Source organism: Electrona antarctica (assembly GCF_951216825.1).
Source record: "Electrona antarctica genome assembly, chromosome: 8".
In the NCBI taxonomy this organism is placed as follows: Eukaryota; Metazoa; Chordata; class Actinopteri; order Myctophiformes; family Myctophidae; genus Electrona; species Electrona antarctica.
The window spans coordinates 24,600,940-24,627,135 of record NC_136789.1 but is presented as its reverse complement, the minus strand read 5'-3'; the positions used below and the strand labels follow the sequence as shown (position 1 = coordinate 24,627,135).

Genomic DNA, 26,196 nt, shown 5'->3' with positions numbered 1-26,196 from the left:
GTGCGTGCGTGCGTGCGTGCGTGCGTGTGTGCGTGCGTGCGTGCGTGTTTTTGGTGAAAGGTAATATCTCTACAACAGAGTTTGTGGGAGAGAGAGAGCGGAAACAAGAGAAAACAAAAGAGTTTGAACTGAGAGCATGTTTTGACTTCATGTCCTTTAGAGCAGGTTCTCCACCCTGTCTAGTGTCTGCATCAGGAACCTCTGGGAGAGCAGCGGTTCTCCACCCTGTCTAGTGTCTGCATCATGTCCTTTAGAGCAGGTTCTCCACCCTGTCTAGTGTCTGCATCATGTCCTTTAGAGCAGGTTCTCCACCCTGTCTAGTGTCTGCATCATGTCCTTTAGAGCAGGTTCTCCACCCTGTCTAGTGTCTGCATCATGTCCTTTAGAGCAGGTTCTCCACCCTGTCTAGTGTCTGCATCAGGGTTCTCCACCCTGTCTAGTGTCTGCATCAGGGTTCTCCACCCTGTCTAGTGTCTGCATCAGGGTTCTCCACCCTGTCTAGTGTCTGCATCAGGAACCTCTGGGTTCTCCACCCTGTCTAGTGTCTGCATCAGGGTTCTCCACCCTGTCTAGTGTCTGCATCAGGAACCTCTGGGAACTTTCTCAGTGGATTGTGTTTTGCGGCTCGGTTCATTCATGGTGTTCGCCGCCCCCAAACAGCCCAAACAGAGCATGTTCTGTTGTTTACTTGGACCAACATTAAGTGCCTGTTTATCAATGAAAACATTTTTGTTTTTCAGAATTGCAAAGAAAATACCATATGATTTTTTAACCCATAGGCCTGACCTCAACATTTAAAAAAAATCTTCTAAATCTTCTAAATCCTTATAACATAATGTTTAAAACACCAAAAGGGGTTCCCGCCCAAAATGGGTTAATTAAATGTTATGTTATCATTACCATGGTGTTAAACAGTGATTTGGGGGGCCCACTTGCATTGCCCTCGCGTGCCCATCAGTGGTCCGCGGCCCACAGGTTGAGAACCACTGATCTACTGTGTTCATGTCTTCAGATGCTGTTTGACCTTCAGATGATGTTTACAGGCACAATCTTCACACTTGACCCTCATGTAAACAAGTGTAATGCTTAATTGGGTCGTCCACTCACAGTTAACACCTTAGTAGCCCGGAACTATTTAATCCATTTCATCCATGTGCCCATCATTTATAGCGCACGGACCACTTTTACCGGCGCGCCAGAAGCTGGTGTGCATGTCTGTGTAGCAGCTAACAATAGCCACACCACTCTAGAGTCGATCGACAACAACGGGAGGTAATAATAAATCTATCGCGACTAGCGACTGGACCGCGGAAGGCCGTCAAACACAGGATTTTTTTCCAGAATTAGACGGGATGATTTAGATGAGTTATGATCGTTTTAAGATTTTCGTTTTCGTCAGCTAAACAGGCAGGGGACATTTTCGATGACGTGTCACTTTTTGACACGTCATCGGATCGGGCAACAAGCGCTCCTAGGCTCTGGAGCGATGCAAACGGTTTTGTTATCATTAATCTCCGTCCTATTTATCAATATCCAGCTTGGGCACTTGACCATGACCTTGAACTTGACGGAGATCTCCGCCCCGGGCTTCCATGGTGTTAACAGTCTTTGTATTGAGTTTGTGCTTGAAATGTACTGTAATTCTGCAAACTGTTAATAAATGTTTCAATCAATCAATCACTTAAAGATTACAAATACACACCTCATGAAACCTTGAATTCATGGATTTTTTTTGTCACATTCCTGAGCACACACACACACACACACACACACACACACACACACACACACACACACACACTCTCTCTCTCTCTCTCTCTCTCTCTCTCTCTCTCTCTCTCTCTCTCTCTCTCTCTCTCTCTCTCTCTCTCTCTCTCTCTCTCTCTCTCTCTCTCTCTCTCTCTCTCTCTCTCTCTCTCTCTCTCTCTCTCTCTCTCTCTCTCTCTCTCTCTCTCACGGTGAATGTCCCTAACAACAACATGCTGTGTTCTTCCTGCAGAGAAAAGCCAGAAGGCAGAGAAGGGGAAGCAGAATGGAGTGAAGGAGAGAGGAAAGGAGAGAAGAAAGAGCAGCCCTGACAAGAAGAGAGAGAGATGGAAGTCACAGAATGTCTCTCTACTCAAACAGCTAGGTAATGTGTGTGTGTGTGTGTGTGTGTGTGTGTGTGTGTGTGTGTGTGTGTGTGTGTGTGTGTGTGTGTGCGTGTGCGTGGTAAGTTATATTTTGGGGTTAAACCAACACATGTTTTGTTAAAAGGTTAAAGCATTATAGTAATCATTGCTATAATGTGTTCAATAACAGCAGTCTCCATGTCTCTCCAGCTCTTTAATAATGAACTGTGCACACACACACACACACACACACACACACACACACACACACACACACACACACACACACACACACACACACACACACACATGTCACCCCTGTCCCTTGTTTCCTAGCAGGTAAATTGATTGGTGCAGACAAAGTGTCAGCAGCAGCTGTAAGGCTTCTAATAGGAGTTGACTGCAGCTCTCACACCACTGACATGACAGGACAAGGCTGGATGTGATAGATCACCTCTCCTCTAAGAGGGACACACACACACACACACACACACACACACACACACACACTGAGGAAGATATATAGGACAGTCGAGGGGCAAGGGCGGGAGGGGGAGGGAGAGAGGGGGAGAGAGAGAGAGGGGGGGGGGGGGGGAGAGAGTGAGAGAGAGAGAGAGATGTAAAGGCTGAGAAAGATAGGTGTGGGAGGGAGGACTGATAATAGATAGAATAGTATAATTATTTGGGCCTCACTCTTGACGTGGACTCCAGTCTAAAAGTTGAGCAGAATTTAAACTCTCAAAAGATTATCAGAACCTTGATACAGTACGATATTAAACTAGAAAAGGTGCCCTTCTGGGCACAGGTCTCCACCAGGAGGATAGGATTGTGAGTGTGATGTTAGGCAAATTGTTTAGGAGTAATATAAACATGTTTGTTTGATTTTTCCAACAATTTTCTTCATTTTGTTGAGGAAATGCAGAGCCAGATCACTCATAGCATCTCTGAGGATAGAATTCTGGATGAGCAGGACATGTGCAGCATTTTGTACAAAACGGGCCACTCCTGAAAACTTTGGAAGGCAATCTTAGCCAATCAGTGTAGAATCAGACTCGTCGTGATCACATGACTACAGAGATCATGTGTACCGATTTGCGTGAGATTTGGATGAAATCTGTGCAACTAACATAAACAATGTGTTTTGCAGAAATGGGCCTCATGGTGGCGCTATAACCGGCAGATGTGGAGGGATGCAGGGAAAATGTTTTTTCATGGCCTCTAGGGAGTGCGCATACATAAGTTGTATACAAATCGATGCAGTTATAGGTAAAAACAGGAATTGCCCTGTTATAGTGCCACCGTGAGGCTGATGTGGGAAAAAATGAGTGGCATGTCGTCCTCGGCCTAGTGGAAATGTGCGTGTATAATTTCACCGAAATTGCACACTGTGTTTGTGATTTGTGGCATTTTGTTCGAAACGGACCAATCATGTGAGCTTTGGAAACCAATCTTAGCCAATCAGAATGGAAGATGGGAAATGGTGCAGATCCGTGTTGATCACATGACTATGGAGATAGTGTATACCGAATTGTGTGATGTATGGATAAAATGTGTACGAGTAATCTACAGAAATGTGTTTTGCCTAAATCGGCCTCATGGTGGCGCTATAACAGGCCGTTGAGGAATATTTGGGGCAGAGGTTCGTTGTTGGCATCCAGGGAGTGTGTGTGCAAAGTTTGGCATGGATTGGGCCAACAGTGCCGGAGATTAGCTGGTAACAGACGGACGGAAGGACGGACACACACACACACACACACACACACAGACACACACACACACACGGACGGAGTGCAAAACATACTCTCTCCCCATGCCTTCGGCCTGGTGGAGACAATGACAATAGAAAGATTTATTCAGTATAACCGTCAGTCAGTCACACGACATACACATAGGCTACATCCTACACAGTGTGATGTAGATCAGACTGTAGTCTACATCCTACAGTGTGATGTAGATCAGACTGTAGTCTACATCCTACACAGTGTGATGTAGATCAGACTGTAGGCTACATCCTACACAGTGTGATGTAGATCAGTCTGTGGTCTACATCCTACACAGTGTGATGTAGATCAGACTGTGGTCTACATCCTACACAGTGTGATGTAGATCAGACTGTAGTCTACATCCTACATAGTGTGATGTAGATCAGACTGTAGTCTACATCCTACACAGTGTGATGTAGATCAGACTGTAGTCTACATCCTACAACGTGTGATGTAGATCAGACTGTAGTCTACATCCTACACAGTGTGATGTAGATCAGACTGTAGTCTACATCCTACACAGTGTGATGTAGATCAGACTGTAGTCTACATCCTACAACGTGTGATGTAGATCAGACTGTAGTCTACATCCTACAACGTGTGATGTAGTCTGATGTAGATCAGACTGTAGTCTACATCCTACACAGTGTGATGTAGATCAGACTGTAGTCTACATCCTACAAAGTGTGATGTAGATCAGACTGTAGTCTACATCCTACAGTGTGATGTAGATCAGACTGTAGTCTACATCCTACAGTGTGATGTAGATCAGGCTGTAGTCTACATCCTACACAGTGTGATGTAGATCAGACTGTAGTCTACATCCTACACAGTGTGATGTAGATCAGACTGTAGTCTACATCCTACACAGTGTGATGTAGATCAGACTGTAGTCTACATCCTACAACGTGTGATGTAGATCAGACTGTAGTCTACATCCTACACAGTGTGATGTAGATCAGACTGTAGTCTACATCCTACACAGTGTGGTGTAGATCAGACTGTAGTCTACATCCTACACAGTGTGATGTAGATCAGGCTGTAGTCTACATCCTACACAGTGTGATGTAGATCAGACTGTAGTCTACATCCTACACAGTGTGATGTAGATCAGACTGTAGTCTACATCCTACACAGTGTGATGTAGATCAGACTGTAGGTCTACATCCTACACAGTGTGATGTAGATCAGACTGTAGTCTACATCATACACAGTGTGATGTAGATCAGACTGTAGTCTACATCATACACAGTGTGATGTAGATCAGACTGTAGTCTACATCCTACACAGTGTGATGTAGATCAGACTGTAGGTCTACATCCTACACAGTGTGATGTAGATCAGACTGTAGTCTACATCCTACACAGTGTGATGTAGATCAGACTGTAGTCTACATCCTACACAGTGTGGTGTAGATCAGACTGTAGTCTACATCCTACACAGTGTGATGTAGATCAGGCTGTAGTCTACATCCTACACAGTGTGATGTAGATCAGACTGTAGTCTACATCCTACACAGTGTGATGTAGATCAGACTGTAGTCTACATCCTACACAGTGTGATGTAGATCAGACTGTAGGCTACATCCTACACAGTGTGATGTAGATCAGGCTGTAGTCTACATCCTACAACGTGTGATGTAGATCAGACTGTAGGTCTACATCCTACAGTCTTATCTGCGTGCAAAGCACACAGATAAGACTGACTTGCTCTTCCTTGACTCTCACCTCATAATTGGCTAAAGAAAAACAATAATACATTTGATCTGGTCTACATCCCTCTCCCCTGCACAGCCATTAAACACAAGCTCTACTGCTGCCAGCTGTGTGACCTGCGACCTGTACTCCTTGTATTCAGCTGTATTAAAGCCCTGTTTCTCATCAGCTCACAGCATTTTTAGGAAAACAAGTTAATCAATGCTATAAGCCTATATATTTACTTACTATATATATATATATATACTTTTCTCCAAGTTTCATAGAAATCCACCCATCCATTCCAGAGTTATTTTGCTTACACACAAACACTCGTGCACGCACACACAAACACTTGTGCACGCGCGCACACACAGATAACACAACACCACGTGTTGGTGCCAGTATGTTTGCGCTGCATTCCCATTATCTTTTAGGGCAAGCTACATATTGTAGTAAAAGCATAATGAGGATATCTGGGCATTTAGCCTTCATATAGCATTTGGTCACATGACGCGTGCGTGCGCACACGCACACACACACACACACACACACACACACACACACACACACACACACACACACACACACACACACACACACACACACACACACACACACACACACACACAATACGGCAGACAGGGAGATCGAGCTGTCTCTTGTTTTCCTTATTTACCCAGCGAGCGACGCGGGGTCAGCAATGTTTTCCTGTCGATGTGAATGTGATCAATACACACAACGGTGATAACAGATAAACACAGGGACGTAGGCAGTGGAGGGGAGAGCCGTTCATCTCTGCCCGACTGCCTGCCTGTCCTGATCATAATCTCTCTCTCTCTCTCTCTCTCTTTATGTGTTCATACTCCCATCCTCTCTCTCTCCTCCCCTCATACAGGTAGTTCTGTCTCTGTTCCTCCCCGCTATTCGTATGCTTGTTATATCTTTCATTTTCTCGAATTATACCTTCTCTTGTGTTCTTGCTGTCGTCCTCTCTCTCTCATCAGTCACACAGCTAGTGTTTCCATGACAAACAAGCCCTTCTGTGTATTGTCGTGCGTGTGCGCGTGTGCGTGCGTGTGCGCGTGCGTTCGTGTGCGTAGCCCATGTAGCCTCTTCCTCTCTCACTGTATACAAAGTAAAAAAACAAGTTGTAATGTTTATGTGTATGTTGTGTATATACTGTATGTATGCGAGTGTGTGGGTATATGTGAATGTGCGCGGCCCTGTTTTTCTGCTGTGACTTAAGTTAAGTAGGGGTGTGGGAGTTATTTGATGCTTGGGCACATCCAGAGTTGCATCTTCCATATTCTACCCATATGTATTGTAAGTAAGTACTAATTAATTGAGTACAATTGACCACAATGGAAACAAGCCCCCAGAGCTTTATTGACTGTACTACAGTACATGTAGCCTAATGTAACAATCGTGTTAACAAATTATTAAATCAATCAAGACGGGAACACCTTTTGGGATAGTTGTTGCTATGTACAGTAAATAGCATATAGATCATTTGTTTGTAATTTCTTTTCACTTTTTCTGAAAACATTAGAATGCATTTTTAGGATCTGTCTCAGGTCTAAATGGGTTATTTTATAGGAGTCCTGGGTTAATATGATTAAAAACCCTTGTTTGTTTGGCCATACACCAATCAGATCTTTGCATGAAATGGAGATCGTGGTGTGCACCTAGCCTATAGTAACACTGAATTATATACAATTTCATACCAAACCAAAACTTGTGTCCCTATGTGCCCCCTCTTACTCAGACCCTTAAAAGTGCCGTAAAACCATTATTCCTAATCCCTGAGCAGGCCTGTAAATCTGAAGGCTTTCTTAGACGCTTTTCCCTCACGAGTCAATCGTGGGATTAGACGGGACACATCATTACTAGTAAAAACCTGACTCGTCCGAGTCCCCTGGACCACTTAACCACGTAACCCCTAGTATCTACACATCCTTACTAGTAAATACCTGACTCATCCGAGTCCCCTGGACCACTTAACCACGTAACCCCTAGCATCTACACATCATTACTAGTAAATACCTGACTCATCCGAGTCCCCTGGACCACTTAACCACGTAACCCCTAGCATCTACACATCATTACTAGTAAAAACCTGACTCGTCCGAGTCCCCTGGACCACTTAACCACGTAACCCCTAGCATCTACACATCATTACTAGTAAATACCTGACTCATCCGAGTCCCCTGGACCACTTAACCACGTAACCCCTAGCATCTACACATCATTACTAGTAAATACCTGACTCGTCCGAGTCCCCTGGACCACTTAACCACGTAACCCCTAGCATCTACACATCATTACTAGTAAAAACCTGACTCGTCCGAGTCCCCTGGACCACTTAACCACGTAACCCCTAGCATCTACACATCATTACTAGTAAATACCTGACTCATCCGAGTCCCCTGGACCACTTAACCACGTAACCCCTAGCATCTACACATCATTACTAGTAAATACCTGACTCATCCGAGTCCCCTGGACCACTTAACCACGTAACCCCTAGCATCTACACATCATTACTAGTAAATACCTGACTCATCCGAGTCCCCTGGACCACTTAACCACGTAACCCCTAGCATCTACACATCATTACTAGTAAATACCTGACTCATCCGAGTCCCCTGGACCACTTAACCACGTAACCCCTAGCATCTACACATCATTACTAGTAAAAACCTGACTCATCCGAGTCCCCTGGACCACTTAACCACGTAACCCCTAGCATCTACACATCATTACTAGTAAAAACCTGACTCGTCCGAGTCCCCTGGACCACTTAACCACGTAACCCCTAGCATCTACACATCATTACTAGTAAATACCTGACTCATCCGAGTCCCCTGGACCACTTAACCACGTAACCCCTAGCATCTACACATCCTTACTAGTAAAAACCTGACTCATCCGAGTCCCCTGGACCACTTAACCACGTAAACCCTAGCATCTACACATCATTACTAGTAAATACCTGACTCATCCGAGTCCCCTGGACCACTTAACCACGTAACCCCTAGCATCTACACATCCTTACTAGTAAAAACCTGACTCATCCGAGTCCCCTGGACCACTTAACCACATAACCCCTAGCATCTACACATCATTACTAGTAAATACCTGACTCATCCGAGTCCCCTGGACCACTTAACCACGTAAACCCTAGCATCTACACATCATTACTAGTAAATACCTGACTCATCCGAGTCCCCTGGACCACTTAACCACGTAACCCGGGCCCTAGCATCTACACATCATTACTAGTAAATACCTGACTCATCCGAGTCCCCTGGACCACTTAACCACGTAAACCCTAGCATCTCAATTCTAGGACCAACGTTCGGCGACAATAGCCGATCTACAAACTCACAACTGACAAGACTGTGTTGTGACGTAGTGGGAAATACTAGCGGACCTTACATTAGGATGTGATTTAAAATAAATAAGAGTGCAGCAGACCTGCATTCTTCTCTGAGTTTGTTCCAGATATGTTATGCATAAAAACTAACTATTTTTTAGGGACAGAAAGCAGACCTTTCCCAGATTACCTGAAAGGTCTGGATGATTTGTAATATCACACAAGATCAGAAATGAAACAAGAACATACCATTGAAATAGAGTAAAAGAATCACACCCGTATGAACTGAGTGGTGCAAATCCTCTCTCTCTCTCTCTCATTAGCAGGCAACAGTGCAGCACTATCTCTCTCTCTCCTTTTCTGGCACAACAGCACCACTTTTGGTACTCATTGGTACTGGTGCTCATAGTCACACACAAACATAGTCACACACAAACATAGTCACACACAAACATAGTTGAACACGGACATTGCTGTTCCTTGGAGTGGTTGCACCACTAAAAAAAAAAAGAAGAAACAAAACGATACAGCCAAAACAATACATAGAAATATGTAAAAACTAAATATTGTCGAAACAAATGGGTTTTTAGCAGCTTTTTAAAGGCATCGCCATTCCAGAGAGTGGGGGCTACCACTTCAAAACCTTTGGTTTTCAGCCTCGTTATAGAGACAGTGACAATTAAGGCCTTTGTCTGAAGACCGAAGTATAATCTCACATTGACCTTGGGGCGCAATAGTTCAGTTAAGTAATTTGGGGCCAGCGCGTGGACATTTCTACAGTCAATTGGTAGCCAGTATAATGAAGCAAGCACAGGTGTGATATATGACCTTCTGTAGGTATTCATTAAAAGTCTAGCAGCCGCATTCTGCACCAGCTGGAGGCGATGTATAGTACTCAGCGTAGTAAGCAAGGAATTACACAGTCCAAACAGGAGGAAATAAAAGCATGGAGAGTATTTCCAGGTCTGGAGGTGTTAGTGAGGACCAGATTTTAGCAATGTTTCTTAATTGAAAGAAACTAGTTTGGACCACCAACATGCAGTTCAAAGTTAATGTGTTGGTCAAGTGGAACTCCAAGGTTTTTTGACACCCTATTGGCTGTTAATGGACGGTAGTTGTTAGTGATTAGCTGGGCTCCTAAAGTTACAATAGTACAATAATAGACTGTAGAGTAGCAATAGACCAGTACTGCATTCAGTGCCTCATTTGTGTGCCTCTCTGGTTATAGATGTGATGCATTGTTGTCACAGTCCGTGTGGTCAAGTGTATTCACCTCATTCTCTGAGGTGTTTAATTCACTCTCAGCCCTTGCTTTCGTTTCTCCATTCTGTCTCTCTTTCTCTCTCTCTCTCTCTCTCTCTCTCTCTGTCTCTTGCTCTGTCATGGAGTTGCTAGGGAGACGGCTGGCACCTGGGAAAATCGTCACACTGTAGTGTGGGCTTTAGGCCTAGCAACAGGACACACACATGCGCACGCACGCGCACACACACACACACACACACACACACACACACACACACACACACACACACACAGGCCATTTTGGCCCTGTTCCACTGCCAGCACATTCCTTTCCCAGCGTTGTCTCTCACAGCAGCGCTGGCTAACATGCGTGTATTCTTAGCATGATCGCGAGCTAGCCACCCCGTCGCGCATTTCTCAGGTTTTTTGTCACCTTGAGCGGACCGGCGGCATCCACTTGAACTTCAATTTACCACTGCAAACCGTGTTATAACTGTAATTTACCACTGCAAACCGTGTTATAACTGTAGCATAATATAGCCTCACAAAATACCATTAGGCCTACCAGGGTTTGCTATTCTGTACCGGAGCTTACCATAGCCTAGCATTAGCATGACATAGCAGTGACCAAGTAGCCATAGCCTGACATACTGTAATTCAGCCTACAAATAGAAGAAGCAGGGAGCAGTCAGGATTTACAGCCACAGCCACCACACAAAGCTGAAAGTGGCTTTAGTAAAAAATGAATTTAAAAGGGTTTAGTTGGGAAGTTTGTTTTGTGGAAAGGGAAGTATGTTGTTCTGATTGAAGCTACAGTATAGCTAGGCTACTTCTTCTCAATGTCAGGTCCGGGGACCACCAAGGATCCAAATGGATGAGAATGTGCAAATGGACCCTTCCGTAAGGGTCCATTTGGTTCCTTTTTGTTACAATAACACCGAGTACACAGAGAATACTGATTTTACAGTGTAGATTCGGGACCCAGAGAAAAGAGAGGGAGAGCAAAATGATATATTACAGTGCATACGTGCATTGCAGGTGACGTACTACTTCCGTTGGTGTATTTCATTGCTGTCAGGCAAAACCTCTTATCGCCACATTCTAACTCTTTTGGCTATATCTTGCTAATATCTTGCTGCACCTAAACTACCTAAAAATACCTAAACTTGTTTGCCATGTTTTGCTATTTTTAAAAACCTTTTAAAGTAGTTCCAATAGCTGATCTACAAGCTCACAATGTGTCGATGTAGATCGGCTAGTTGAACTATTTTAAATTGTTTTTCAAAATGGCAAAATAAATAAGTTTAGCGATAAGGCGTAAGGGTTGGCGCAAGATAGGGCCCTTTGTATTCTTCCATAAATTAAGCCCTACTTACTTGATTAATAATACAGCGTCACACAAAAGCATCAAATGTCTAAAATCCACAGGCTCGAGACGCAGCGACGCGTCTTTTTCTTGAGCTTGTTGTTTGATATTTTCGAATTAGAATCCTGAAAAGTAACCGTTGTGAACATGTGAGGTTTCCACCCGACGGGCTGTGAAGAGAACTGGGCCACGGCAGCTCGTCACCGTTTGGCACAGTGTCATCACCAGCACTGTGGTACACACACACACACACACACACACACACACACACACACACACACACACACACACACACACACACACACACACACACACACACACACATCTTCCCCACACCTACCCCTCATTCCTCCTGCTCTCTCTCTCTCTCTCTCTATCGTTCCTCCTCTTCTTCCTCACTGCTTTGTCTGACTCCAACCCCCCCCCCCCCCCCCCCCCTCCTCGACACACCCGTTTGCTCACCTCTCTCCCTCCTCTCAACGCCTGGCCCATCTCCTGTAGAGAGATGTGCTGCATCATGGAAACGTATTGTTGGCTCTCTCTCTCTCTCTCTGTGTGTGTGTGCTTGTGTTTATCTACATGTGACATGTGTGCGTGCGTGCGTGCGTGCGTGCGTGCGTGCGTGCGTGCGTGCGTGCGTGTGTGTGTGTGTGTCACACTCACAGCACCTCCTGGCGTCTTCCAGGCTGCTGAGTCTAGGGACTGCTGGCGATGAGGTGTGTGTGTGTTTGTGTGTGTGTGTGTGTGGGGGGGGTGGGGGGGGGGGGGGGGGTGGGGGGGTGGTGTTAGAAGGATGGAGGCAAAGGCGAGAAGTGGAACTAGAAATGTCTGCAAAAACCAAGGAGGCAGGCCAACGTGTGTGCTGTGCTGCATAATGTGTCCCACTGTCCTGTCCTTCTCCAGTGTCTGCTCTGCATGTGTCCTCATCAATGAGCAGCTGATTCAATTGACTCTAATCTCATTCACAAGGACAATTTGGAGATAAAATATCGTTGCTGTCATTGTTGGGCAAAAAAACCTCTTATCTTCATATCCTAACTTTTTGTGGGTTCTTTTGTAAATTAAACTTGACCATTCTTTGGTTCCATTTGTACACTCTCAGAGGTAAATAAAATGAACATTGATTTTACAATAATAAATTGGGGTCCCAGAGATAGAAATGCCATTAAATGGGGGACCGTAGCCTAATTCATCTCAAACTGGGGGGTTCTTGAAATTAAACGGGTTGAGAATCACTGCTAGAGCCGTAAAAATCTTCTCTTATTATGGGGTCCCTGGCATATCTTTTCAAATGGGTTGTCTGCGGGCTAATTAGTGTCAATTTGGGGGTCCTTGACATGAAGAGGTTTGTGAACCACTGGATTAGTCAGCTGCCCTATAGTCTGACAGGAGCACGGACGGAAGCGCTGTGGCGCCTCCTCTCCGCCTTCTGTTTCCTCTTTACAGTCACGCACATTTGCCCTAACCCATTCAGGCCTGACGTCGAAATTTAAAAAAAAAAGTTTTCTAAATCATGACAATTTTCGGAAAGATTTGAGGCACATTTTAACGATTTTTCAAAAATAGCAGACCTACAAGTTCATAGCGCGCCACTCGGTGGCGCGCTATGAGCTTGTAGATCTGCTATTTTTCAATAGCTAAATCATAACATAATGTTTAAAACACCAAAAGGGGTTCCCGCCCAAAATGGGCTAATGTAAAGAAAAAAATATTTAAGCCTATATAGCGTGCTGCTTATAAAAAAACCCAATGTAAATTCAGAACTCAAACGTAAAGATAATTCAGAATATATTTTCTGGAACGGAAGTGACAGCTTCCTTGCTCGGCTTTCGGGAGGTGTATTTCCAGACTCTTCTACTGTATGTAACAGTCGGAGGTTGTGGAATAGTTACCCCGAGACTAGCTACCGTGTAACTCCTAGAGAAGATGCAGCAGCTGGCCAATCAATGCAGCCAAGCTCATCACCATCACTGTCCTATCTCTCCCTTCAACAAATAAATAAATAATAAATAAATAAAGGTTGCGTATACTATAGAGGATAATAGATGAATAAAAAGGTTTTTATCACATGTACAGGTATACCATTATTTGCAGGGGTGGAATGCGGTGATAAAAAAAGCTGATGGGGCTGATAAGAGTAGACGCATCAGCCCTGGGGATGATAACAAAAGTTACATTATGATTCTCTCTCTGCTCTCGCATGCTGACAGTATTCTGTACTGTACTGTACTCATTCCTATGCACACCTTCTCCCTCGCTTCCCCTCTCTGTCTGTCAAAAACCATCCCCGCTTCTCTGCACTAGTATCTGTGTGTGTGCGACTGTGCGTGTGTATGTGTGTGCGCGTGCGTGTGTGTGTGTGTGTGCGTGCGCGTGCGTGTACAACAAAGTGACAAAAAAAAACGACATTGCTGCAGTAGACGGCACACAGTGCTTCGGCAGCATTTTGGCAGCCCATAGTGACAGAAAAGGAGCCATGAAAATCTCCTAATTATATACACAACACAGTGAGCACCGTCTGCAACGCACACTCACACACACACACACACACACACACACACACACAGTCACACACACACACACACACACACACACACACACACACACACACACACACACACACACACACACACACACAGTCACACACATAGTCACACACACATAGTCACACACACACACACACACACACACACACACACACACACACACAGTCACACACAGACAGTCACCACACACAGGCCACAGTGTGGAGAATGCATTGTTGGGACTGAGACAGGGAACGGGATTACTGCTGTAAACCAGGTTTATAATGTTCATTGCTGATGAAGTGAAAGCAACATGGTGTTCGTCTCTCAGTGTTTGTCCCTGCATAGTGCTGCATACGCCTGACTGTCACCTTCCTCTCAGTGTTTGTCCCTGCATAGTGCATACGCCTGACTGTCACCTTCCTCTCAGTGTTTGTCCCTGCATAGTGCATACGCCTGACTGTCACCTTCCTCAGCATGAAGCTAAAAAAGCACATGTATAGACTGGAGAGAACATCGGCCAAGGCGTTCGTCGACTGCGGGAAGATAATTGGTTCATCATCACACATACCCAAAACTTTAAGAAAATAGAAAATAGCATTTGATCCTGCACTTTTAAACCTCAGTTAAACCTCTTGGTCATATGGGAATTTATAGTATCTTTTTATAATGCTTTTGTCTTGTTTTATCATAAGGTGATCCAGGTAGAGACACATAGGGCTCCATTTCCATCACCGCTAAACCCTTTATCCTTAAACTTCTTTGCCTTTTTTGAGTGGTGCAACCACTCCAAGGAACAGCAATGTCCGTGTTAACCTATGTTTGTGTGTGACTCATGTGTGACTCATGAGTACCAGTAGGGGCGCTGTTGTGCCAGAAACAGAGAGAGAGATAGTGCTGCACTGTTGCCTGCTAATGAGAGAGAGAGAGAGAGAGAGAGGGGGGGGGGGGGGGGGGGGGGGGGGGGTAGGGGGGGTAGGGCTGGGAGTTGCACCACTCAGTTCACACGGGTGTGATTTTTTTTACTATTTTGAAAAACATTTTTGAATAGTTCAACTAGCCAATCTACATTGACATGTTGTGAGCTTGTAGACTGGCCATTTTAACGAATAAAAAATGTTTTGCAAAATAGTAAAAAAAAAAAGGCAAAGAAGTTTAGGGATAAGGGGTTTAGTGGTGACGAAAATGGAGCCCAATGTGTACAGTATGTGTGTGTGCGTGCGTGTGTGCATGCGGGGGGTATGCTAGATATTTAAAAAAAATAGATGACGCATTGGCCGCTGCAGTTGGCGGAAGTCAAGCGGAAGTGTGGAAGGCCACGCGGAAGGCATGCTGCGTCGCTGCCACTCAAGTGACTACTGGCCAATCACAGCATGTCTTTTCCGGGACTCATCAATTAAATCCAAAAGGAGCTTTATTGGCATCAGAGTGCATGAGAAAACAAATGTGCCTCTGATTGGCCTACCGAGCGTCCGCTTCTGTGACGCATTTCCGTTCACAAAAATGTATTTTAAAATATCTTTAGAGCTTCATTTTATTTCCATTTCTGCTAAGCAGCAAGCTATGTATGCTTACATGATTTTGATTTATATTAGGATAATATTACCGTATGTAAGCATTTTGGAAATTGTGAGAGGCAACAGTCTGGCAACGCGGGACTAGAGCCAACACAATGCATCTGGTTTGCTGACTTAGCCAAACGTGACGTCTATAGCTCACTTTATTGTTGCTATACTCTGGCAACCGCTTTTACACAAACGTATTCCCTTCACTCATCTTGGTACAGAATAATATATAGCGTAGCTAACTTCTCATGGATTTGCTGGCATGGCTCAGCCCTTATCTCAGACCTGGAAAGCAGCGCTGGTCTGTCATCATCACTGACCCTATACGTCTGGGCCTAGTTCCTTGTTTTTGTCATACGACGGAGCATTTAAGAACACTGCGGAGAAAGATCTTACCGGCCCCTATAGGCGTTTAGGAAAAAGGTTTATTTCATTGTCTGTCTGCCCAGTGAGTATAACCCAGATTCCTAGCTGAGTAGCTGTATTCTACAGTGTCTGTCACACACCGCTCCTTTGTCTCACAGAATCCTCCCCACGACCAGTGAGTATAACCCAGATTCCTAGCTGAGTAGCTGTATTCTACAGCAGGGGTTCTCAACGTTTTTGGCCGGGGACCCCCGGAAATGCTTTGGCAATGTCTCGGGACCCCCGCCCCGCCCCCTCCCGACCCCCAATATAAATTGACTGCTACAATAACCTTAAACCATTTTGGGCGGGAACCCCTTTTGGTGTTTTAAGCATTGTTATAATTTAGCTATTGAAAAATAGCAGATCTACAAGCTCGTAGCGCGCCACCGAGTGGCGCGCTACGAGCTTGTAGGTCTGCTATTTTTGAAAAATCGTGAAAATAAAAATTAAAAAAAAACCTTTTTTTTTTTTTTTTTTTTTTTAATAATTTGGGGACCCCCTAAAATAATTTGGCGACCCCCCGAGGGGTCGCGACCCACGGGTTGAGAACCCCTGTTCTACAGTGTCTGTCACACAGACACACTGCTCCTTTGTCTCACAGAATCCTCCCCACGACCCCACCTGAAACTCCCCGGGTCTTTTAACACAACCAAGGCTTCCAAAACCTTCTGCAAAACCTATGCTATTTCAGTGGTGCTCAAACTTTGACAAGAACCCCCCCCAAAAGTATATGTATTTGGCTGCTGACCCCCATATTTTGTTCCAGGAACCCCTGGAAGCAAATATTTGAATTAAAATTTGCTTTAAAATATATATATTCAAAAATAGCAGATCTACAAGCTCATAGCACAGCACAAATTTACGCACTATGCTCTGAGCTTGTATATTTGCTATTTTTGAATTGCCAAAGTATAAAATAATGGTTAAAGTGGTTACACAGATGCTTCCCTTGGTTTTTAATGGGTTAATAGTCGATTTCATGACAACACACAGCTGGCTCAATCAGTCTGATTTTGAAATGCCAAAACAATAATCAACTTGATGGGAATCTGTTACTCAGCTATGAGGTGAGGCCTTAATATCGTATAGAAATTAGCACGTAACATGTACTGTACATAATGTGCAAAACCTGATGCCCTTTTTCTATTTTTGTTTAATCATCACTATTTTCACATTTTGTTATTATATTTTTCATTATAACCGCAATTACACGGTTCTATAAACATGGGCTTGACGGAATGCTCGTACCAAGGTTTTCATGTTCTCCTTTTACAACAAAATTACTAAGAATGAATGCTGGTGTCATTTGTGGGTGAATTGCTTCTTTGAGATGAGTGAATTGAAAAGGATCTCAACAGAATGTTCTGGCTGAGACATTGACGTGGTACTTATGAATTGAGGCCTTGGCCTTTTGATTGAGTTCCATTTGTGATATAATTTGACTCTCTCACGCTTCCTCCCTCCCTCCCTCTCCGCTTACTTATTCTGTCTCTATTCCCTCCATGCTTCTGTCCTACCCTGCCCTCTCCCCGTTCGCTCTGTCCTTCTATCGCCACCATTCTCTCTGGCTTTTTGTGCACCGTCCCTCACTCGTTGAGCATCGTTATAGTTCAGCCAGGGACGGCAGTCAGGCTGTTCCCACGTCCAGTCAGCCTCCATCTCATTCGCTATCAAGCTAACACATACAATGCTGATTAACACATACAATGCTGATTGATCTGGACGGTCCTTTTACGCATCTTTTACAGCACCTCTACTGCAGATTGTCAGTGATCAACCTCCCTCCACCTACCGGCCTCCTCCTTTTGTGGCATTTAGTTCTTCACTACAGTATGTCTGTGTGTTAATTGTATAGAGTCTGTGGATTGTATGACGTTATACCTGTGTATCTTAAGTTATGCCTTTTGAAGGGTTCAATATAATGTCCATGTAATAACTATGTATCTTAGGCTCCGCTTCGGTGGGGTTAGTGATCTCAGATTCTGCTTCATGCTTGCACAAGATGATCTGTAGTATCACAGGAGATTGAATGCAACCTGAAAATGGTTTATCTCCACGAAAGTGTCTTGACTGAACTCTCTTTCTCTCCCTCTCTCTCTCTCTCTCTCTGCCTCTCCTCTCTTCCCTCTCAGGCCTACCCAAGTCCTTCCCGTTGGACAACTCTCTGTTTGACAGCTGGCTGGCTCAGTCCGTCCAGATCACGGCTGATGACATGCTGAGCCAGTGGGCTCTGGGAGGGCAGCACCGTGACAAGAGCGCCAGCCTCCTGTCAGACCAGGTAGGGAAACAGCTTTTCAGAGGCCATTGACTGACCCCCAGGTCATTGACTGACCCCCAGGCCATTGACTGACCCCCAGGTCATTGACTGACCCCCAGGCCATTGACTGACCCCCAGGTCATTGACTGACCCCCAGGCCATTGACTGACCCCCAGGTCATTGACTGACCCCCAGGCCATTGACTGACCCCCAGGCCATTGACTGACCCCCAGGTCATTGACTGACCCCCAGGCCATTGACTGACCCCCAGGTCATTGACTGACCCCCAGGCCATTGACTGACCCCCAGGTCATTTCACATGTCAGCGGTGGGTGCATGTGTTTGATCCATTGACTGACCCCCAGGTCATTTCACATGTCAGCGGTGGGTGCATGCGTTTGTTCCATTGACTGACCCCCAGGTCATTTCACATGTCAGCGGTGGGTGCATGTGTTTGATCCATTGACTGACCCCCAGGTCATTTCACATGTCAGCGGTGGGTGCATGCGTTTGATCCATTGACTGACCCCCAGGTAATTTCACATGTCAGCGGTGGGTGCATGTCTTTGATCCATTGACTGACCCCCAGGTCATTTCACATGTCAGCGGTGGGTGCATGTCTTTGATCCATTGACTAACCCCCAGGTCATTTCACATGTCAGCGGTGGGTGCATGTGGCCATTGACTAACCCCCAGGTCATTTCACATGTCAGCGGTGGGTGCATGTCTTTGATCCGAAGTACTAACAGTCATGAGTCCGACACCCTATCCAAAACACAACTCTAAACCTAACCTCACCTAACGTACTAACAGTCATGAGTCCGACACCCTATCCAAAACACAACTCTAAACCTAACCTCACCTAACGTACTAACAGTCATGAGTCCGACACCCTATCCAAAACACAACTCTAAACCTAACCTCACCTAACGTACTAACAGTCATGAGTCCGACACCCTATCCAAAACCCAACTCTAAACCTAACCTCACCTAACGTACTAACAGTCATGAGTCCGACACCCTATCCAAAACACAACTCTAAACCTAACCTCACCTAACGTACTAACAGTCATGAGTCCGACACCCTATCCAAAACCCAACTCTAAACCTAACCTCACAGGAAGCCACGGGTTAGTTTTAACCAGCGGCCAAATACATATAATTTTGGGGGGCCGTTGACGTGAAAAGGTTTGAGAACCACTGATATATTAGATCAGTGGTGCTCATACCTTTTCATATGAAAACATATTATGTACAGTAACAACATACTGTAAGTTCTGAAAAAACAGTTTAAAAGACTAGTGTACACTGTGTTACACGTTCGTTCTAATTTCCAAGTTAGCAGTCAGCAGTTATCTGACTGACTGGAACACAAGTGTTGCATTGTGGGACACACAGCGTCACCGCGGTCAGTGCAGGATTCATATAGATTTAAATCGATATATCGTTACATGCCTAGCGACCACCATTCAATTTTCAATTGACTATTGAACAGATGGATGTTTCAGACGTGTTGTTATTTCTTTTGCGGGGGGGGGGGGGGGGGGGGGGGGGTGCGCAGGGATCGTCTCTAATTACCAACGGTTGGGGATGTGATCGTAGTAAAGATGAATATTCTGTGACTACTTAAAAGGTATAAGCGTATTTGAAAACAGGCTGGAGTTGGATAAACGCAGCCAGAATTAAGTAACAAATGTGGGTACTTCTTCCATCACAGCTCGCCGGCACAAAATCTATAATATTCTGCTCATCAGTCATGCACGCTGATTAGACCGACCCACCCACCACCTGGACCTGCCCATCACCATCGCTGCAGCCACACTCTGGCAAAGATAGAGCCTGTGGATCTTCTATTTTTGTTATTTTTGAAAGTAACTTGAGAAAGTATTCGATTTTAATTTTATTTAAAAAAAAACGGCCCAAAACAGAGACACCAGGGTTAATGTGATTTTAAGAAGAAAGTGCATTTGTGAACATGATACGGACAGAACGGTCTAAAAAACAAACACGCAAATGCAATAAAGTCGACTCGTTTCCATGCGATTTGGAAACACAGTACACAATCAATGTGTAAATGCATTGACACATGTTTTAGATGTAGTGTTATTTTGTGCATTTGTGATCGGTGAGACTAATGTGATTCCAAACTCTCCTATCCTAAGCTGCCATGCACAGGCCTCCCCTTCATGTGCGTGCAACTATCTGTCAAACCAAGGAGGTTGCCAAGGAGTGGAGAGCTGCACTGTGGCTGACCCTCCTTTTGTTCTGCCCAGGGTTCTGGGCTCTGTGTGTTGTTTGGCAGTAAGGGGGCTCCGCTCCGCTCCGAGCAGAGAGGAATCAGAGGATAGCACAGTTGAATAGTTAGCGATGAACCGATTCTCCTCTCCTCCCCTCCTTTCTCTTCTTTCTCCGAACTGATATTGTTCAGTGTACTAAGTATTATGTGTATCCCAGAGTAATCTAGTAAGAGAGTGGTGACACGCTTTGATCTCACCGCAAAGCGGGTGCCTATGGGCGATAGTTCCAAACATTGCTCCTATGGCTGGAACTATTCCATTGAGGTAGAATGAGCACTTCCGCATTCCATTGTTACAATGAGAGTCAACGGGAGTGTCATTACTCTCTTACTAGATTACTCTGGTGTATCCGTACAAGTGAGTATGCCTTATTGCACGTCATTATTATTGTTATGCTCATGTTGCTGCATTGCTGCCATACAAAGCCGTCCGTCCTGGCCGCTGCGGCCGAGACTGACGGGTACTTCTCAGAAAGCGAGCAGATCCGACTTATTACCATAGCCTCTTGGATTGTTGATTCTCTCATGTCTCCCCATGCAGCTGATTCTCTCATGTCTCCCCATGCAGCTGATTCTCTCATGTCTCCCCATGCAGCTGATTCTCTCATGTCTCCCCATGCAGCTGGTTCTCTCATGTCTCCCCATGCAGCTGATTCTCTCATGTCTCCCCATGCAGCTGATTCTCTCATGTCTCCCCATGCAGCTGGTTCTCTCATGTCTCCCCATGCAGCTGTCTCCCCATGCAACTGATTCTCTCATGTCTCCCCATGCAGCTGATTCTCTCATGTCTCCCCATGCAGCTGATTCTCTCATGTCTCCCCATGCAGCTGTCTCCCCATGCAACTGATTCTCTCATGTCTCCCCATGCAGCTGATTCTCTCATGTCTCCCCATGCAGCTGATTCTCTCATGTCTCCCCATGCAGCTGATTCTCTCATGTCTCCCCATGCAGCTGTCTCCCCATGCAGCTGATTCTCTCATGTCTCCCCATGCAGCTGATTCTCTCATGTCTCCCCATGCAGCTGTCTCCCCATGCAGCTGATTCTCTCATGTCTCCCCATGCAGCTGATTCTCTCATGTCTCCCCATGCAGCTGATTCTCTCATGTCTCCCCATGCAGCTGATTCTCTCATGTCTCCCCATGCAGCTGATTCTCTCATGTCTCCCCATGCAGCTGATTCTCTCATGTCTCCCCATGCAGCTGATTCTCTCATGTCTCCCCATGCAGCTGTCTCCCCATGCAGCTGATTCTCTCATGTCTCCCCATGCAGCTGGTTCTCTCATGTCTCCCCATGCAGCTGATTCTCTCATGTCTCCCCATGCAGCTGATTCTCTCATGTCTCCCCATGCAGCTGATTCTCTCATGTCTCCCCATGCAGCTGATACTCTCATGTCTCCCCATGCAGCTGCTGCAGGGCGAGGAGAGCCTGCTCAACCTGATGATGGAGAACTCCATGCAGTCGGCCTGGAAGACCCCCCACCTGGGCCGGAAGCCCAAAGGGACCGGCAAGCCCCGGGCCCGCGGGCACGCTCACCCCACCACCCCCAGTGTGCCCCGGGCCCGCGGGCACCCTCACCCAACCGCCCCCAGTGTGCCCCGGGCCCGCGGGCACCCTCACCCCACTGCCCCCTGTGTGCCCCGGGCCCGCGGGCACCCTCACCCCACCGCCCCCAGCCTGCCCCAGACGCCTTGCTCCGCCACGGCCACCTCCGCTGGCAGCAGCCCCTCCACGGCTCAGAGCTCCTGGGCCAGTGCCGGGGCAGAGGAGGACAAGCCCAGCCATGCGGCCCGGAGAGGGGAGAGGGTCAGGGAGAGGTCCTCCAAGGCCTCGCACCTCCAGCTCCTCTACCACCACCACCACCACACACAGAGGGACCCCCCGCCGCAGCCCCCCATCTCTAAAATGGACTCCTGTCACATCTCAGAGGACCACTGCCCCTGGGACAGCGTCCACGTGACCCCCTCCTCCCCGCCTCTGCCTTCCAGTCCCGCGGGCGGCGGTGCGCACCGCAGCGGAGGAGCGCTGCGGCTGCGTCTCTCCCGCCAGGGGAGATCCAGAGGGAGGGGCGTGGCCGGCCGAGGAGGAGGAGGCGGGGCCAGGGGCAGGGCGGAGTCGACGGAGCCCTCCTCCGACAGGGACTCGAGCCTGACGGAGAAAGGGGCGTCCTTGTTGGACGCCGCCGCCGAGACTGACGGGTACTTCTCAGACGGCGAGCAGAGCGACACGGACATGCGCCCCGCGGGCAGGCGCAAGCTCCGCCTGCCACAGCTGCATGCTGGGAACGAGGACCTGCTCAGGAGGAGCGTGCTCGCTTCATAAAAACAAAAACTGAGAATCTCGGACATGCACACAAACACACTGCATAGACATACACACACGCGCGCTCGCGCGTGTCTACCAGGACACACACATATACACCTACATACTGTTTTACCTGAGCAGAGTCACATCCTTGCATCCCACTGGCAAACCGTCTGTCTATACAGTATACTGTTTAGAATCCATGGCAGTCCTTCTCTTTGCTAGAGTAGTGGTTCTCAAACCTGGACCGCCATAATAACCCTTACAGGTTACCCTCTCATAGTTACAGACCTGTAACTCCAGGTCTGTAACTCTCAGAGTTACAGACCTGTAACTCCAGGTCTGTAACTCCCAGAGTTACAGACCTGTAACTCCAGGTCTGTAACTCCCAGAGTTACAGACCTGTAAGGGTCCATTTGGTCCCTAATTATCAATCATTTATCTGGGAACCCCATGGAACACCCTCAAAGAACCCTGAGGGTCCCCCGACCCCATTTTGAGAATGTCTGCACTAGATCCAAATCCCTATCATACGTACCAGTGGAAACAATCTCTATTATGTGCTTTGAATTTTTCTGAGACGGGGTTTGAATGTAGCTGTTAGTCCGTCAAATAGCTGCTGCACCAGACCATAGTTTGTGGTTAGCTAGACACAACAACGTGCTGTACGTTTCAACATATAGGAAGCAGACGTTACTTTTACTCTTTTTTTTTTTGTGTTAGTTACCCCTCTGCTTTATGTGTGAAGTATCCACTTCCAGTGGCTGGTGTTGACTGTGCATCTGGAATTGAGGAGAAATAATTCTGGGCATTATTATTATTGTTCAAGCTGATTCAGGGTCTATTCCCCGGGTCCTGCTGTTAAGATCCATCCCAAAAGTATAGCTTTTCAGTTGTTTGTTTATTTTTTTCTGTTGTTTTTCAGATGTGCAGGAGGTGTCACAGACACTCGGCAATCATATTGGCCTTGAAAAGCACAAACGACTAAAGGGAACTGTAACATCGGTGCTGTCGGGCAGGAACCTCTTATCTCCATATTTTAACCTTCATTAATTCCCTACTTGATCAGATCATACTACAGCATCACACAAAAGCACCAAAAGTAGCGGATCTGAAAGCTCGATGAGTTTCTTTCGATCTTGTCGATCTGCTGCTTTTGCTATTTTTGAATTTGAATCCTAAAAAAAGTAACGTTTATTGGACATGTAAGGTTTCCACCCGACTGAGACGATATACAGTAAATCCATGTGCATAAAACACTGTAACTTAGCTCAGTCACGTTCTGGTTCAGTTCACTTTGAATACACCCAATACATTCAGAAACTGCAAAATGCAAGTTCAATGTCAAAGCCAAATTGTGAACGTTAAAAGCATAATTATTGACTTCTTCAAAGAGCATGCAGTCGGGAGCTTCGTGGCTTTGATGTCCATTTCTTGAAATGGGAAGAAAACCCACTTTGTGAACCGACTGAAGTGAAAGTGAATTGACACAAACCTCAGCGTCCTTTCTGACGGTCACGTGTATACGCATTATACAGGACACACACACACTCTTAGACAGCTGAGCTGCTGTTCATTATACTGGACACACACACTCTCTCTTAGACAGCTGAGCTGCTGTCCAAACACCCAGTCTGACTGGCTGTTGTCAGCTACATTCTGATTCTTCCTGTTTTTTTTGTTTGTTTTTTACTAAAATCACGGGAGAAACATAATTCTACTAAACTGTGCCTTCTGTCGCTCTCCCCCCCCCTCACCTGCCCGACCAAATAAGACCCCAACCTTAAAACCCAATCAATCAGCCGATCAATCTTGTCGTGTCTCAATCTGATTTGTTACAATCAAGCCGAAGGCAGTCCTATCTCGTACTGGTGACTTATATGTTTAAGCCAACAGTGGGTTCCTGCCACCTTAACAATTGTCTAGTGCCTGATACAAAAAAAAGGATGTACAATGCAGCTTTTGCCATTAATCAAGGAATAATCTGCAACAGTTCACGAGCAAAGCCACACAAATGTAGTGCTATCATACTAGTGCAAAAATGCTGCCTACATGTTCTGTGCCCCGCATAACTAGTTGACTGTCCAGGGTCGTGGCTTGAGAGAGTTTGGTCGCGTTGAGTTCTTGTCACTGCCCCTATCTTGGAACCTAGAAGGGAAGTTAACCACTTAAGCCCCACAGTATCTACGTTTTTTATTTAAAATGTCTTTACATTTATTGCCCCAAAAACAGGGACAACGGGGTTACTGTGGTTAAGAATTTGCCTCCATCAACGGGGGAGGGTCATGAATCTGTCATGGCTGCTGTCAACGTAGCGACCAGACTCTCTTAAATCCAGGCTCCTGCTCCAGTCACTTCTCCTATTTGACGAATGACTGAAATGTAACAATCTGCTTCAGAGGCCTGTTGAATTTTACTTGTTTGTAAATTTGTTTCATTTTGAGGAAAAAAAACTTTTTCTGTTTTTCTCTCAGAGAGATGTATTTTATACTTAAAGTGGTCCATGGTATTTTCTCAGGGGTATAGAAAAAAAACTTTTAAAAACACAGATGAATAAAGGGTTGAACAATTTGTGGAGAAAGCAAAGTAAGCCGTAGAAACATTATATAACAATGTGTGTGTGCGGAAAGAAGGGTCTAGAAAGTTCCTTATTTGGCAAGCTTCACTGGTCCTTCTTCACTACTACTGAGCATGTCTTTCCTCTTTTTACAATGAGCATCAGAACTCAGTCAGTCAGCATCTGCATATCTGTTGTGTTTTATTTCATTCTCTTGGATGGGCTGGGTTGATCAAATCACGGCAGTTCAATCGCAGGAAAGTTTGACTCTGAAGTTGTGAAACCTTATGGCACTTGCATCGTTGCACGTTGCAAACTCTGCCCGTTCGGCAAACAACGGGAGGATAAACAAACCGTGGAAGTTTGTGCAAATACTATTTGACACAACTCTGACGATCGTATAGATCTCTGTATAGGTTCAGGTCCGATCCGCTTCCTGTAATTATGTCCATGGACGGCTCCTGCCCCTTCTGGCTGTCTTCGAACGACCATGACCATGCCAAAGAAAGGTTCTGTGTATTATAGCAGCATACTTCCTAAATACACAAATATCACACACGTACATACACACTCCCCATCTCTCGTTTTCTTGATAAGGAATGTCGGATAAGGATGTCAGATGACTCATTCTGAGATTGTCCGGTCAGTTTAATCCAGGTCGGTTGTAGACCAGTCTGCCTCATGCGTGTTCTCCCGCCGGGCTCCAGGAGGCGCTGTAGCACAGTAAACATC

The 26,196-nt window shown here is 45.9% G+C and overlaps 1 protein-coding gene across 1 annotated transcript; it reads left to right on the top strand.

The window, feature by feature from the left end:
- Positions 1–636: 636 nt before the first annotated feature.
- LOC306928669 (uncharacterized protein) lies at positions 637–25,644 on the top strand (the record flags this gene model as incomplete). Its single annotated transcript, XM_079508939.1, has 4 exons — positions 637–670; positions 2,000–2,131; positions 18,186–18,331; positions 22,011–25,644. 4 exons carry the CDS (start codon positions 637–639, stop codon positions 22,923–22,925), a joined length of 1,227 nt encoding a protein of 408 aa, XP_079365065.1. The 3' UTR covers positions 22,926–25,644.
- Between the last annotated feature and the right edge of the window lie 552 nt (positions 25,645–26,196).